At 43.6% G+C, this 16,544-nt stretch overlaps 1 protein-coding gene across 1 annotated transcript; it reads right to left on the bottom strand.

Annotated features, from left to right (window-relative positions):
- Positions 1 to 60: 60 nt before the first annotated feature.
- On the bottom strand, positions 61 to 15,667 carry ANKLE2 (ankyrin repeat and LEM domain containing 2). Its single transcript, XM_051769187.1, has 13 exons — positions 15,379 to 15,667; positions 11,976 to 12,419; positions 10,768 to 10,959; positions 9,817 to 10,010; positions 8,733 to 8,921; positions 8,333 to 8,455; positions 7,916 to 7,982; positions 7,132 to 7,313; positions 5,631 to 5,737; positions 4,588 to 4,781; positions 3,048 to 3,711; positions 2,505 to 2,636; positions 61 to 1,845 (listed from the first exon to the last, which is right to left on the bottom strand). The coding sequence occupies exons 1-13, from the start codon at positions 15,623 to 15,625 to the stop codon at positions 1,608 to 1,610; spliced, it is 2,973 nt and encodes a 990-aa protein (XP_051625147.1). The 5' UTR covers positions 15,626 to 15,667; the 3' UTR covers positions 61 to 1,607.
- Between the last annotated feature and the right edge of the window lie 877 nt (positions 15,668 to 16,544).

Here is a 16,544-nt window from a genome sequence, read left to right as displayed (position 1 = left end):
TTAAGAGACATTAAAAGACATCCTGTTCAGAAAGCCCAGAGAAAAACTGTGTTTTATCTGCCCATAGTAAGTGGATGCCACTTTTTTTGTTTTTCCAACTTCTAAAAGAACAAAAATTTAATTAAAAAAATATATTACAAAAGGCACTACTGAACTTGCCAAAGCATTAAGTGCAGTGTTGTAGTCTGTCCTACGGAGGGTGCACGGTTGGTGTACGAACAGTCACTGCCGTGTGAGCAGCCAGGGGGGCTGGAATCAGCCCCAGGAATGGGGGGACCCTCGAGGGGCAGCTGGACCGACCCCTCCTGCCTCCCTCTGTGTTTTTAACCTGGTGCACTTCCCTGACAGCTCCAAGGTGCTTCCTCACAGCCTGTGGGGCACCAATGCTCCTGATCCGTCCCTTCGTACCAGCACAGCTGTGCCAGAGCCTCACCTTCTCATCACATTAATTTTTTTTTACCTCAGAGTTCTGTTTCTGGAAGCCTTTCATGCAACATTATAACCATTAGGCTTGATATGGAAAACTCTGGAGTTTTGAAAAGCTTTCTTCACTCCCAGCATTGTGCTGTCCAAACAAGTCATTCTTACAGAAGGCTGAAGAATAAAACTATCGACTGCTGTAACAGAAACTCATTACCATGTCAAGGCTGGAGACACAGTAAAAGCTTAGATTTCAAGAAAAATATTTATAGTCCTCAATCCTCTCTCTTCGCAGTTGGGAAATAAGGAGCCACCTCCTGGGCCACTGGCTACCACACTTAATATATTACAAACTAGACCATTAAGGTATCTTGCTGGTAAATCTGCTGAGATTATTGCTCATGTGCTTTTGTGCAATAACTACTAAAATCTGTTAATGTTAAAAGCTTCTGGGGGGTGGGGGGAAATCAGCTAATTTTTATGTTTTTTTTTTTCCTTTATCTTCACACAACCACTGAAAGGAATCCCAGCAGTTTCTACAGCACTGGGTCGATCCTGGTGTTGGTAACAAGCAAAGAGTCACATTCCCTGTGCACAGACACACGGACAGACAGGGGAGTGTGGGGAGGAACTGCCCAGCCCAGGCTGCTGCTACAAACACTTTGGTTCTGCACAGGGTTTCACAGCCCCGTTCCCTACTGGGAAGTGGTGCTTGCATTACCCAGACAGGTTTTGGCCTATTGCTCTGAGAGCTCCTGCTGCAAGCAGGAGAACATTTCCCTTCCTGCCATCTCTTTCCTCTCCTAAGGTTCTGTTTGCTGCTGCTGATTTTTCTGGCCTGTCCAAGGTAAAGAAAGGCAGTTGAGGGCTGTGTGTTCATTACAATAACAATAACTAGTGCTAGCAAATCCCACCATTGCTAAGGGAGGGCTCAGCTCACCGTGTTAGCAAGGGTTAAAATGTAGCTACTGGACAACTGCACTGTCACGAACTTCTTGCATGTCACCAGTAATGATCTATCTCGTATGTGGCATTAAGACATATATTCCATTTTTTTAAACATACAGTTGTCCTCAATTGAGGAAAAATAAATAGCCAAGTACAAACCTCCTGTCACTTCAGTAACATTGTAGTTTCCCCCAATCAAAGAGTGAGAACACGGGTGCAGTCTGGGCCACGCCTGGTGTTTAGTGGGCGGGGGGCTCTGCGGGGTAGCGCAGTTGGAGCAGGGCCTGGTGCACAGAGGCGGGGCTGTAGCGCCCGGGGCTGCCCGGCTCTGCAGGGAACGAGGTGGCACTGCCGTGTTTGCCTGGGCTTCCAGGGATGGGGCTGTTTCTTCCTGAACTGGGATACACTGAAGCATTTGGAAGGCCAGCAGCGCTGGTTTGGGACCGGAATTTTGCCTTCAGAGCTGGACTGGGCCAACTGAAAGAAACAAGAAGCGAGGTTGCATTTTTTAAAGAAGGCTGCAGTAAGGAGAGCAGCACTTTAACTCATCGTGACTGCGTATAAACTGTTGGCTGTCTAAGCAAGGGACTCCTCAGTGTTCTGGCCAGTGTCTGCCACAGTGGAAATAAATCTTTATGTCAGTAAAATTACCACGGGGAGCCACTTGTGTGAAAAACTGTCACTTTGGCTCCCCAAAACCAGCAATATTAAAAATAAAACATATAAATAGCATAACATGTCTTCAGGCCTCCCAACAGAGGCAGCCTGTGCCCATTATTTGTGTGGCAAAACATGACATTCTCTCAAAAAACTTAACACACACCATCCTTCACACGAACAATTCCTTTGGACTGGGGTAATGAAGGGTAAAAATAAAAACAGTCATAAAAAAATGGCTGAACATAATAATTCATCTTAATATCGCTCTGCACAAGCTAAGTACTGCAGAGCAATACAGAGTTCCTGCACTGCATCCACAACAGGGATGAACTACCAACCAACAGCACAACTACTGGTTGTGAACAGACACCAGCCAAAAAGGCCTGGTGATTAACTTCAGTAACACAGTAACAGTTATCACAGTTGAGTATTTAAAACAAGGTTCTGTGAGCATTTGACTGCATTTGCAGCAATACCTTTGCCTGTCAGAAGAGGAGTAGGACTGCACTGCGAGCTTCCACCTGGAAATCATCGGGTATTTCTGAGCATCGATCTCTGCTCCTTCCAGAGCTGCCAGGACATCCCCATCCAGCTTCGAGGGCTCCTCCCTACAACAGAAACACAACTGCCTGAAAAGAGAACTGTGGATTTGTTTAGGCAATAAACACCCCAATTCCAAAACACTTGGTTTTTATCTAAGCAAAGAGATTACTGTGCTCCTCTACAAACACAGCTTCCTCATGAGCTCTGTGCAGCAGCCCCCCCACAAACGACTGTCTGTAATTACACAGAAGTCTCAGAATAAACTTCTCCCTTCTGCTTTATGGTCAGGTAATGAGGTGCAAGAGAACTGCACAGCTTCTGTACAAGCACTGGGGCCCTTTCAGATGACTGTTCAAGCCTGACTGCAATCAGTGGTGTTTAGTGTCACATCACCTCAACCTTTTGTCAAAAGTATCTTGTGTTTCCAAACAGAAACCCAAGGAAAAATAAGTGTTCAAAATTAAGACAATTCTTACCCAAGCAGGAATAACTTAGAATTGTCATTTGTGGGTAAAGGCTTCAAGAGAAACTTCTGGGAAGAAAGTTCTTGACGTTGTTGTGCCTCCTTAGTCAGAATCCCAGACTGCCTGGACAGCCTCTCCTTTTCCAATGGCATTTTGTGTTCTGTCCTTAACTTGGCCTCTCCAGATTTTCCTGTAACACTTGGCTTAGAAGAACTTGCCAGTGACCCTGCACAGCAGGCCTTGTCCAGAATCCCCTCATTCTCAGTTTTTTCAGTGATTTGATGAGACCCTCCTGCGAGCTCCTGTTCCTGGAAGGACAGGCTTTCGAACTCCGACATCAAATTGCAGACGGGCGACACGAGACATTCCTCCCCATGGTGCAGCTGCTTCCTGTCACTGATGATCCTCTCACTGGACACGGGGCTGCAGAACCCGTTTCTGCTGGGGGCAGCCTCCTTGCCGTGGCACGGGGCCGTGGGCAGGATGTTTGCCGCGCGCCCCACGGCCAGGATGTCGCGCTCGGCGATGTCGCCCGCGGGCTCCCGGGACGCGGCCGCGGGGCTGACGTTCCGCGCCGCGTTCTGCCTGTTCTTGATTTCCTCTAAGCTCATGTCATCCTCATCCTCGTCCAAAAATGCACCCACGGAAATGGAATTGCAGGACTTTTTGCTCTTCCCTGTAAAGCAGTTTTAGTAAGAGCAACACATAAGACAACTTTCAACGGAGTATCGAGTAAACAAACTAGCAGCAAATACCCAATTTTTGTGCCTTATTCTATCTCCTGAAGCCCTCTCTAATTTTATTTATGTAACAACAGCATGAACTAACCTGACTAAAGCTACAAATGCAAAATGACATTATTGCTGTGTATTTTTTGCAAATAACCTTTCCTGTCCTAGTCATTTGAGAACTGCATTTCCTCCACCCCCCATTTCAACCATTAACCAGCAACAAAGGACAAGCTCAGGATAAAGCAGAATAGGGCAGGTAAATGTTACTAATACAGAACAGCCTAAGTTTTCATCTCTTCCAAAGCACAAAGCCTTATGACTAGTCCAATGACTACCCCTCAGGGTCTTAGGCCAGGTTTATCCCAGCACCAGAGCCCTTCTGGATCTATAACTGCCCAGAAAAGGAGGAAGGAGCACAAAGATTTGGGACCAGTGTTGGCTTCCATGAACACATGGCAAGTAGTGGCCTAAGAAGGTATAAAAGTTTTCTTGGATTTTACTCCTTGTCTTTCACCCTCAACTTACTGTAAAAAGTTATTTATTCTGTACCCGTGGATTACAAAAGGTTTTCTCATAGGGATTTCATTTGGGGGCTATAATCAAATAAAGTACTTCATATGAAAGATAAAGAACATCTAATAAAGCCTGTTGTACTTCTCTTACATTCACAGTGTTGTTGGTTACTTTTCCAGATTGTTTGGATAACAGATTAATAACAGCAACCACAACAGGTGAATATGACTTCCCCTGGGCACCAAGCTTTTTCTCTCCCTCTTGTCCCTTGGCACAACGTGTTGTTTGCAGCTTTGCCCTTTCCTTACCCGAGGGCTGGGGTGTTTTATATCTGTTGCAGGTTTCATTTTCCCCTGTCTCCTGCTGAGCCTTTGTGCTCATTTCACGATGACTCAGGTACTCTTCTAATTTTCGCAGCCCCTCCTGGGAAGACAGATCAACAAAACAGCCCAGAAATTCCCAGTATTCAACCCACGGGAACCCCTGTTCATGAGCTAACTCCCTGCAATAAATAAAATAAAACGAATCATTTGTGAAGACAGAAATATCAGTTTGACAATAACTTTTCTGATCACATTCTATCAGCTACGAACAGGAGCACAAACGTGCAACTAGGCAACACAATTCTGCAACAATCAACAGTCTGCAAAAGCACAGAATACCCTCAGCAAACAAAGTATCATCTCATTCATTCTAGAGTATTTTTCAAATTTAATCTACTATTTTACAGTTTGCAGCACAAGCATTGCCACCTTTAAGCTGACTGTATCTGACATCAGATGGAGATGAACTCCACTGATGGAGACCAAATTTGAATGATATTGCATTCAACAGCTTGTTCTATTTGGGAATGGGGGAGGCAGGAGGAAATGAGGGGTTATTTTAAAGAATGAAATCTAGTCAGCTTGTAACAAAGTATGTTTTTTCCATATGTTGCTGATAGAAGGTATTTTAACAGCAAGGACCCCCTCCAGCTTTTATAAAGCAGCACATTTGTATTAGGATCTTTTCATTCTGCTCCCTTTTAACAATCCCTCTTTCCCAGAACAAGCAGGCTGTAATTTTACATCTTCTGAAATATTAGGCAAGTCAATGTTTGAGAAAAGCATTCCATATATACCATCAATAACAGTTCAATTGTCTCTATTGTCAAAGCTAAGAAAGCCAGGTCTCACATTTTAGCTATTGTGTTTACACAAAAATAAAAATCCAGCTACAATATACTTCATTAAACATTTCTGCAGTAACTTCTGCCCCAACATGTTGTTCAGTAACAACTGTACTCTCAGCACAGTCTTTTGCTTTTAATTGCTCTACGATTAATTTTTTATACTGGTAGTCTTTTAGATACCTTCCAACTCTTTCAACACCTCTCTCCAGATCAGATTTCCTGACATTGTGAAAGAAGCCAGCTCTCTCTCGAGGTGGAGTTTTCCAAAGCCTGCGAAATTCTTCAGCCTTTAAAAAACAGAAATAATTTAAAAAACTACCCCCCACCACATGAAGCAACTCAGTCCTGGCTAAATATCTACCAACAGGTGTAGAAGACATTCAGCTGTTTGCTGTCCACAGGCAAAGAACTCGAGTTCTGCCACGGGTATTGCTCAGCTCCAGCCATGAAGGATAAAGCTACTCCTCCCAGGATTATTTACCTCTGATCCCCTAACTGCTCATGACAAGAGAGGGACCATAACATGCAATCAACACTGTACAGACACCAGGTCTGCCTGGTTTTAATTTGTGTGCAGCAGGAAACAGAACTGTCTTGTAATTTTGCAACATCACTATAATTTTATTTAATTTCAAATGCCCTCTGGGTCACTGGTTTCTAGGATTTTCATATGCACAGAATCACTACAACTACTAGAACATATTCTTGCTATTTTGAAGTTGGAATGCCTCAAGGGAATTTTTTTGTACAGTCCCACACTTTTTGACTTTATATGACAAAAATCACAACAATGACTAAGAATTACATTCAGACATTAAAAATATCTGTCAGCAATCAAGATGATGAACTGTTTACCCCCTAAAGTAATAGTTTTCAAAGTAAAAATGGTATTTAAATTTCTGTCAGTTGAACAGAAAAATGATCATTTAGAAGAAAAAACATTAAGCATCTTGATAAAACTCAGTCTTGAAAAATTCAAGCATCAGATGACACAAAGTCCTCCATTGTATTTATTCACCATTTTTAAAGCTGTCATACTTCCAGCACATTCCTATTAGATAAATGAGTCAAAGAAATTCCTATAACTTTATAATATACTTAACAGGTTTCTAAGTATTCCTTCTGAAAACTAAAGACTTTGCTTTTCTACTATACAATCAATACTTCTCCAAAACTATCCCAACACCTACTACTTGGTTGTCAGTTTTTCCACCTAGAAAAATATATAAATGTTAATTCAACAAGCAGAGGTGATAAACTGCTTCTAACATCCAGTGGCAATTTCTGGAAATTAGATAAACACATAGTTTTTTCAACCTGATTCATAGCTGCATTGAAAGGCTTTGCTCCATGTTAGAAAGTTACAGCAATTATCTGTAAGAAATGAAAGGTCTGACAAAGGTGCTCTTCAAAGAGATTCCAAGAGGAAGAAGAAAACTTTCTTTTGACTGAACTTCCATTCTTCTTCTTTACAGCACATTCTGTTTCCAGCAATAAAAAAAATATGTACAGGCTTGTGTGCTTCTCCATGGAGGAAGAACAATCTCCTCAAGAAAAAGAGCCACAATCTGTACCAGGAGCAAGTTACACCACACAAGGAACTGTGCAGGATCTTCTAATGGTTCTTCACTCAGAAAGAGGAAAAAATAGGCATTAGAGTGGTATAAAGTTCTCTCCTTACCTTTGAGGGGCTCATGGGGCCTGCAAAAGCTCTTATGGACAACACTGGATCTTTGGGGTTGCCAGGGTATTTAAATAAAGTCCTCTGGGGACCATCATCCATCTGATCCGGTGACCAGGGCGCTCCAATGACAGGAGCTGAGGAATTGTCTTCTGCTCTCAAGAGTGGCACATAGTATCGGCCTAAAATAAAGAATACAAAGCTTTCTTAAGGTGTTTATGTTACATCAGCCTGCTGCTTCTTCCTGGGGTATCAATGCACCCAGACACTTAACCACCTGACTTTATCTCATTAGTAAATTCAGTTGTAATTCAAACTCACTGTTTCAGTATTTATTGCCTGCTAACAGATGGGATGTGAGCAAGGATACACAGAGGCCTTCCCTCAGGATCTCCAACAAATTTCAAAACCTCCTTTTGCAACCCCCTGAACACACATGTGACAAGACAGAGACAGTGCTGTGTCCAAGAAATGACAGGAGTCCCCAGGGTGACAGATCCACCTCCTGCCCTGCACAGGGCTTTGTTCCTTCTGGATTAAACGCTCTGCTCCAGGCTGGCTGAATGAGTCCAGAGCTGGGAGGGTAACCTTGTGGTCCACACTAAGAGTTCTGACCACAGCACTTAAAACACAGCAGGTTTTCTGTTCCTGCTCAGTTTTGGTTTCCTTTTCACAGCCCTGTACAGCAGCACCATTTCTGAACCGCTTCAGAAAGCACAGGGGACAGGACACAGCAAAGAGCCAGAATACATGTCTGATATAGCACAAAACTCTGCATACAGACCTTTCAAGTACTCTCTTAGCTTTTCTTTCAATTCTGCAGATTTATTCTTGCTTCTTTCACAAATTACCTGTTAATATAATTTTAGTTGTCAGTCAAGCATAAGACCTCATTTTCAAATCAACTGCAACGTGTCTTCTTGAACAGTCACAGTATTGGCCTCTCTCCATCTCACTCCGTACTTCTAATTCACAGAAGACCAAACCACTAAAACACATCCACATCTATAAAATCTAAAACTTTTCCATGGACACAATCAACATAAAATACTTCTAATGTTACCAAAAATTTACACTTAAATCATAATACTAGTACCTTACTACAAGCCCTCTATCTACAGCACTTACTAAATGTCTGAACGTGAAAAATATTGATCAGGCATAACATTTTTGTGTTTGTTGAGGACATGGAGAGACTCACTTCTGCTGGAGTTTGATCATATTTGTTTCTTGGATTTTTCACAATAGCTGGGTGTGAGGTAAGCACGTTAACAACATCCAAATTCCCAAACTTGCAGGCAAAATGCAGTGGAGTATCAAATCCCTGCAGTGGGAAAAGGGGGAAAAATTCATATGCATTTAGAAAGATGATAAGGTCAATACCACACATTTGATTTTGAAACTGGGAAAATTAAATAAATGTCATGATAATCATCCAGGGTCTTGATAAATCTTTTCCCACCATACTGCAGAATAATGATTATTAAGACCCACAAAATTCATGAATAGCTCATTTTGCTACAAGTGTCCCCTTCTGTCTCACTCATACATCCTTAACACCTTCCATTACTATGCCAACCAGGTCACCACCCAAATCTTACCATTTTATCTGGTGTGTTAAGGTAAAGGTCAACAATATACTGGATGCGATTCTTCAGCATGGCATCGTTATCATCGGGGTACATGAGCCTCATAAACTCAGGATTTTCCAACGTGTCCAGCAGCAGCTGGCAGATCCCAGGTTGATTCTCCTTGGCAGCAACATGCATGACATTGTACCTACACCCTTCCTGGAAAAAAACCATCACCATTGGAATGAAGCAAAATCTAAACAGCTCTCTTACACCCATACATGTAACTGACTTCACTGTGAAAATATAAAGGTTCCCACACTGAGTCTTATACTAATATTTTTGTAAAGACTAATGCATCTCTACACCCACATTATTCTCATAATTAATTCAATTGTTCTTATACTCAGCTATGGTCTTTTTCTACGTGCAGGGCAAAACTGTGGCAAAGAAGATATATTTAGATATCACAGTAAAAGAAAGTAGGAAGTTGAGTGTATAAAAAAAGCAAGAAAACGTATATATATGTATACACACATATATATATACAAAATTCAGCTGTGCTTTGTTGTATTACACAGAAAACTTTAACAGCTTCCTAAAGCTGGTGTGACAGAAGGCATTTGTTAGCTAAGATTGTCAGTGTTTGCTAAATGGCACCTTATACATGGTTTTGAAATTTAATAGTGGTGCTTAGGTAAGCAGTGCTGCAGGAACAACTAATTACAGCCTGGGCCCTACCCTGGTCTTTAAAATCAGTCTATTTTTAAAAAGATTGCAATTATTTGGAGGAGACCAATACTATATGAAGACAAGACCATTCTTTCACTACGGAATAAAACTGTTCTTCACCTGCAGAACTGCACACAGTGCCTTTAGCTCTTCTGGAGCAGAGAACTCTCAGCCATCCTGGGTGACTTACACAGGACAGAGAACTGCCTGGCTTCTCTTCATTTTCAGCTACTATCAACAAACACTGAGAAACCTTGCACTGGTTGAAACAAGACCTCTTGAAGGAAAGGTAGGAAACATTCCTTCCAGCTCTGCTATCACGCCTAAAAGTTACACCACTGAACAGGAATGTGGATTCTCCTACTTTGTTGGGTTTTTTCACCTGTACAACCGTTGGATTGTCTCCTGACCCGATCAGGTAGCGAGGGTTACTCCAAATAAGTTCTGAAAACGTTGCTGTGTCTCCCTTCTCGACAGCTTTCCGAAGTTTAGCCGTGAGATCTTGAGTCCGTGGACTTTTATAGCTGTTGGCTCTCTCCTTATTAGCAGTTTCGGTTTCAGGGGAGCACAAGCCATCTATGAAACACAATCACTTGTTTCTACATACATTCTTTTCAGTGATCACTGTCTTCAGACCCAGGCCATGAAAAGCTTTTAATCTAAACTCCATGTTAACTTTGCATCTTTAATGTACAGGAGTAAGACACAGAGGTCAATAACAAGACATTTAAGTACACTAGTAGTTAATAATAGGGAGGCAGAGGAAAATGATTAATCATCTTGTAAAACTGTTTCAGGCTTTAATAGGGACTGGTAAATTCTATAATTACCAGTCTACTCCCATCCAAACTTAAAAGCAAAATTCAGCAAGAGGTAACAATTGCTTTTGCAGTTCTGTGACTCCTGGATCCCTTTAATCTAGCAACTGGGAACACTGGGAAGTATGATCAGTGCTTACCATTTTACTTCTGAACTTATAAATATACTTAACAATTAAATATAGTTTAATATACTGTGCAATTTTATCAGTGTCTTATTAAACCTGAAAATCCTGAAGTCCATGAGTAAAACCAAATCCTAACAAATATGACCAGGGACTACCAAGCAACATATTTATGCAGATCATGACCCACATTTCAGCTTTAGAAGAGTAGCAATGTTTTTTTCATTTAAAACAAATGTTGTTTTAAACTTCAGCTTATTAAGGTGCTTCACCCTTTGAGTTTTTCCTGTTATTAGTGTATTGGTAGTGCAGTCGTTGCTTCTTCTGTCACAAAAAAAAATGAACAGACTATATAACATCTACTGTACAGAGATGAACCTCCTCACTTACCTCTGTTAAATGATCCCATTTTCACTGGTGACAAACATAAGGAGGATTTGCTTGGAGATGGGAAATAATCACAGATTCCTTTAGCAAATTTCTCAGCATCTTCTCTGTTTGTAAAAGCCTTAAAACGGGAACCCTTAATCATCTTAACAGCTTGGAGAGCTTCCTTTTTATCTTCATAAACATGTACTCTCTCTGCAACAAAGAACAACCCAAGTTACATTACTTCAATAATCTCAGATTTGATCCTAGAAACAGGTTACCAAATTCTCAGATTATCCTTCCAGCTTTGGTCTCAAACTGCTTCTCTTCCAAACCAAAAGAACCAAAAGCTCCTTTCAATCTTCTCTCTCAGAAACTAAACAGAAGACTCCTGCACACTCCTCACATCAGGTGACACGTGTACAGGGTTTGACCATTCCTACCAATCAATACCTGAACATCCTTTTTAATGGGCCAGCTTCAACAAGCATTTCACATCCAGACTGAAATGTAAAATTAAGTTTATTCACCCTGCATTACTTTTGATGTTCTCTTGTTCAGAAAGTCCAACTTCGTGGCTGTCACAACTTTACATCTCTACACAGAACCTCAGATATTAATCAAATCCTTCCCCTTCCTCCCCTTTTAATGATAATTTGTTCAAATTCCATTGTTCATAATATGTGAATATTCACTTTTTAACAGAAAGAAACTACTGTCTCAGAGTAAATAATTTAGTAATTCCTTACAGCAGTCTTCATAAATAAAATGTGAAGAATGACTGATGCTTCCAGATACAATTTGGCATTTAATACCATTTGGCATTAAAATAGAAAGAAAATGTGAAAACTTTTAGACAAGATGCTTTAAACTTCAACTGATGACAGTATAAATAGTTTTTTGATTGTTTATTTATAGGATTACTTTTTATTCTTGAGAGGCACAATATGGGCCCAAGAGTAGCAATAGGAAATCATTTTCTTCATCTGAGCTAACTAGGTAGAGGACCCTCGTGAGTAGGAACTACCATAGCAGAACACCTGGGATCTCTTATAACCGTGTTTCTATGCCTCAGAAGATCAAATAAATACTGTTTACAGAAACAAAAAAATCTTTTCAGCAATGCTTACAAAACCAGTGGTGTTCATATCCCCTGCTACACAGAAAAGGTCTATTTAGACATGACTGTAAAATGATTATCACTGGAAATAAGGGAAATGAGTATTTACCATTCCTGGCCAGTATGTCATCATAAACTGGACAGACACCGTAGAACAGAGGAGGATCTCTGGATGGTGTCTGAGCACTGGTTTGTGAATCAACACTTCCTGCTCCACAGGTTGCAGCTGAACAGTTCATGTGTGTCACAGCATCTTCTTCTGGAGGGTTCAGACCCACACAGTACCCAAAGTCTGGCTCCTCAGCAGCACTTCCATGGCCGTTGTGATTTGCTGCCAAGACATTTCCAGCAGCCTCCTCTGGCAGAGCAGATCCTGGTTCCTCCAGTGCTCCTTGCTGCTCCAACAACACCTGAGCCAATTTCTTTTCAAAAATAAACCTGGTAGTTGCAGTAATGGGGCCACATTTCAGTCCTGCTCTCACAATCTCTTCTCTAAGCTCATCCGGGCCAAGCTTCTTCAGTCGGGATAGTATTGTATCCATTGTCAGTTCTCCTGTAGGGAAGGCAAAAAAGACAGCAGAGAAACTGTTAAGAAACAGCACAACTTTTTTTCTGCTATTTAAAACCTGTATTAAAGCCAAGGAAAAAAGGGTCTCCTAACTATTTTTCTGATTTTTATGAGATTCTCACAGTGCAGAGAAGACAATTCAAAGCATTTAAAACATTTTTAAGCTGTCAGATCCATACCAAGTTTACTTCCTCCTCTCTCAACTACTTAACAGTACAGCCTACTGTTCTCACTTGTCCTTTTCAAATTTCTTCTGGAGTGAAAATTCAATCCAGAATAATATTTGATCCCTGCCAAGAAAGGCACAATCTACGTGTGCAATGCAATACAAGGACATGGCAACCAGTCAACCCCAGGAAGAGGGGCAGCACCTACTGCCAGAAGCACAGCACTATTTCCATTATTTCCTTAAGAATTTCTACCTGACAGAAGCTTAAGGTATAAGTGTGATGCAGCAACCAGGGGAGGCTTTCACTGGCCATGATGCAAGGCTGGACTTATGTGCACAACATGTTGTTTCCCAGGCCCTGTTTGGAGAGCAAACAGCCAGAAGACAAAAACAACTGATCTTTTCAGATCTCCCTCTCCAAGAACAAGCAGAAGCTGGAAGAATTTCTCCCTTTCCAAAGGAAAATCCTTCTCTCTGCTATGATAATACACTTCCCTCCATGTAATCCACACTGACAGTTTCTGCACTGGTCAATGAGAAGATACTAAGACCAACATGATACCAATACAAATTTCTTGCTGTGAAAACCACAACTGAAGGAAATACTATAAAAATATACTTAATGCCAAACTTAAGTAGACTTTCAATTATTACAACTTGACAGTCATGCGAGTTTGACGGTTCCTTCCCTTGAGGGCTCTTTCCTTAGAGAGTTGTTTGTTTTTTATGAATGCCTGATTTTGAATGTCAGTGGTTAGAGAACATACCTCTGTTCCTAAATATTTCAAATATTAACTGGAACCTTGCTGAAACAATGGGAAATGAGAGTATTTCCACTTAACAAACCCACCACACTGCACCAAAGCCACAGCTGGTGCTGCTGAGCCACCTCCCCAAAGGATTCCAGTTCCCTGAGGACTCCTGAGCCTCCAAGCAACCTCATTGTCTCGATTATCTGACTCGGCCACAAGATTGCAAAGATCTTCTCACTTGTTTCCAATTCTTAATTGTCTATTTTTTTAAATAAATGTGATGCCATTGTGTTTTAATCAAAGAATAAAATGCAGGCTTCAGTTAAAATAATATAAAAACTTGCTGTTCCAAGGATTTTCTTTTTGAGACTGCACAACTGGAAAAGCACAGTAAAGATGAAAACTCAGATGTGAGGAAGGTTATTGCAAAATCAACTCAATGAAAACACTTTAAAGAGTCAATGTAATGCGTTAAAGAATTAACTCAGAAAGGTTCCTATTTTTAGGTTTCAGAACTAGCACAATCATTCTGCAGAAGAGCAGACCTGTACATATATATAATTCATGTATGGAAAACAGGCAGGAACACACAAAAATCCTTCCTCTTGCCTTGTGGTTAAACAACCAAAAGTGTTGGGAAGGAGTGAATTCTTTGATTTCTTATGTTTTGATAGAACTTGGCACCTAAAATTTAATGCTTGAAATTTGCTTTCTCATTATGTAAAAGAAAGTATTTTGTGTGCCCATTACAACTCTGGCACAACTAAACCAAAGCAAAATGGCAAAGCAGACCAACAGTGAAAAAAACAATCTTTGGTTTAAGATCTTCTGTTAGGATGAAGCTTGCTGTGGAAACAGGGAAAACACTGTTGGAACGACAACACAGAACTCCCATGAAATCTGTATTTGACAGGATGATTTCAGCTACCCTGGGTAAGCATTCATTGATTTTTACCTGCATCACCTATTTTGATCTGCCCAAAACAGAAGGTGTGACTTGCAAACCTGAGAAACAGCAACTGCCTGTTTTAAGATAATCCTTCAATTGTTTTCTACATGCAGGTGAAAAAGGGGATTATCTGAACCTTAAAATGCATTTTATGTAACTACAAACGATCCGGAGTACAGCCAGTGCTGACGCAGCTCCCTCCTGCAGTTCAGCACACAAGCCCACGCAAGTCACTTCTACTAATCGGAATAACTGCTTTAACAACGGCATGTTTGAGGGTTCTTCCAAAGCAACCAAAACCTGAAAGAATGGGCAGGAACTGTATTTTCCCTTGTCTCATTGCATCAGCATGAAACGACCAGAATCTGTTTCCAAAAAAAATTAAGACTAGTCCCACGGCAGAATGAACGACTGACTTTTAAGGATCACAGTATTATTGTACTCCACTACTCATTAAATCCTTCAATAAATTAGTAACGTAAGAAAACAGGGAGTATTTTGTTTGTTTGTCTGTAGAGGCAGGAATTGAGACTCACATCCTGTCTTTGGCTGTACCGGGATTTGCACATGGCAGAGCAACCGTGGCTATGCCACGGGGCGGGGGTTTTGTCTGTACTGCCTGTGGCCAAATGAGCCAGCAGCAGTTCCGAACTACGCGGCTGAAAGAGAACCGAAAACAAACTCGCAATAACCCACGGGAAAACAAGAAGGGGGGGAATAAGAACAATTTCTCACGAAAGAACACCGCGGGTGTGTGTGCGGCCCCGGGGAGGGCGGGCGGGGGAGCGGGTGGGGCAGCGCCGGGGACCGGCCGGGACAAAGCGGGACCGGGGCGGCGGGGCCGGGCCCGGCGGGGCCTGCGGGCGGTCCCCGAGCTCCGCCCGGGGCTGCAGCGCCGGGAGGCGGGAAGGGCCCCGGGAAGAGCGGCGGGAAGAGCGGCGGGAAGGGAAGGGCCGGGGAAAGGAAAGGGCCGGGGAAAGGAAAGGGCCGCGCGGCCTCGGCGGGCGGTGCCCGGTGCCGGCCCTCCCGCGGGCCGAGGGGCCGCGCCACCCCCGACCTGCCCGAGTGTCTCACCTGGGCGGGTCCCGCTGCAGCGCCGGCTCCCCGCGGCGGCGGTGGGAGCGGGGGAGGCGGCGGGAGCCGGGCAGGGGGCGATGGCCGTCGCTCGGCGGCCGCCCGGCCTCCTGTCCCGCAGCCGCAGCAGCCAGCCCACGGCGCCGATGACGGCGCAGGCGGCCAGGAGCTCCCAGCACGGCCATCGGCCCCAGCCGGCTCCCCACAGCGAGCCCCAGCCGCCAGCGGCCCCGGCCCAGCGCTCCATGCCCGGCCCGCGGCCCCGGGCACGGACGGTACCGACGGTACCTCAGCGGCCTCGCGGCTTCCGCCTCCCCCGCCCCGCGCCCGCCCCCCCCGCGGGCACCGCGGCGGCTCCGCCCGGCGCTGACGGGGCCCGGCCGCCTCCTCGCGCCTCACCGGGACGGCGGGCAGGGCCCTGGAGAGCCGAGGCGGGCGCGGCGCTGCCGCTCCGGCGGAGCTCCGAGCGGGGCCGGGCTGCCCTCGGCTGCGCTGCGGGCGGCGCTGAGGGCGCCCAGAGCTGCCGGGCCTGGCGGGCACGGCCCCCACTGCAGCCGCTCGTCCCTCGGCCAGCGCGCGGCTCGGCACTGGCACTGGGAGAGGCTCCTTAGAAAGGAGGGCTCAGCCCAAGCAGTAAGCTCGAAATGCTGCCGTAGTCCCGGCTAAGCCGGCAGAGAGGGAAAGCCATGAAGAAGGAAGCCTCTAACGCAGAAGGGAAGCAGTCCCTTCCCGGCTAAGAACCGGGCATCCCTTCAGGCCCAACATTCCTGCCTCCCATACCTGCACCGCCAGCAGCGCGGTCACGTGCTGGGTTAAGAGCCTGTCCTTAAAGAAGAAAATAACATCCCTTTAACTCACACAAATATTGCAGGCAAGGTAGAATAATTTCTCTCCTCATCACTGCCATTGGCTAAACTAGAATCAAGGTGACATTTCTGCATTGTTCCATTTTGTACACTCAAGAAGTTGGCAAATTCAGGCCAGGGAATTTCGTTTTTCCCTGATGCGTTCAGCTGACTGGGAAAAAAAAAATAAATGCAATATAAATGCAACCACAAGGAAGTTTAGATGTGTGAAAAAACAGCGAAAACAGTGAAAAATTAATAAACATAAAAATTACTGCCCCAAACCAAATCAAAGATTGTAACTCTTAAAGGAGAAACAAC

The sequence above is a fragment of the Manacus candei genome, unplaced genomic scaffold (assembly GCF_025592945.1).
Source record: "Manacus candei isolate 608988 ecotype Guabito, Panama unplaced genomic scaffold, ASM2559294v1 h1tg000103l, whole genome shotgun sequence".
NCBI lineage: Eukaryota > Metazoa > Chordata > Aves > Passeriformes > Pipridae > Manacus > Manacus candei.
Note: the sequence above shows the minus strand (reverse complement) of the source record. Positions and strands in the feature narration are given on the sequence as shown.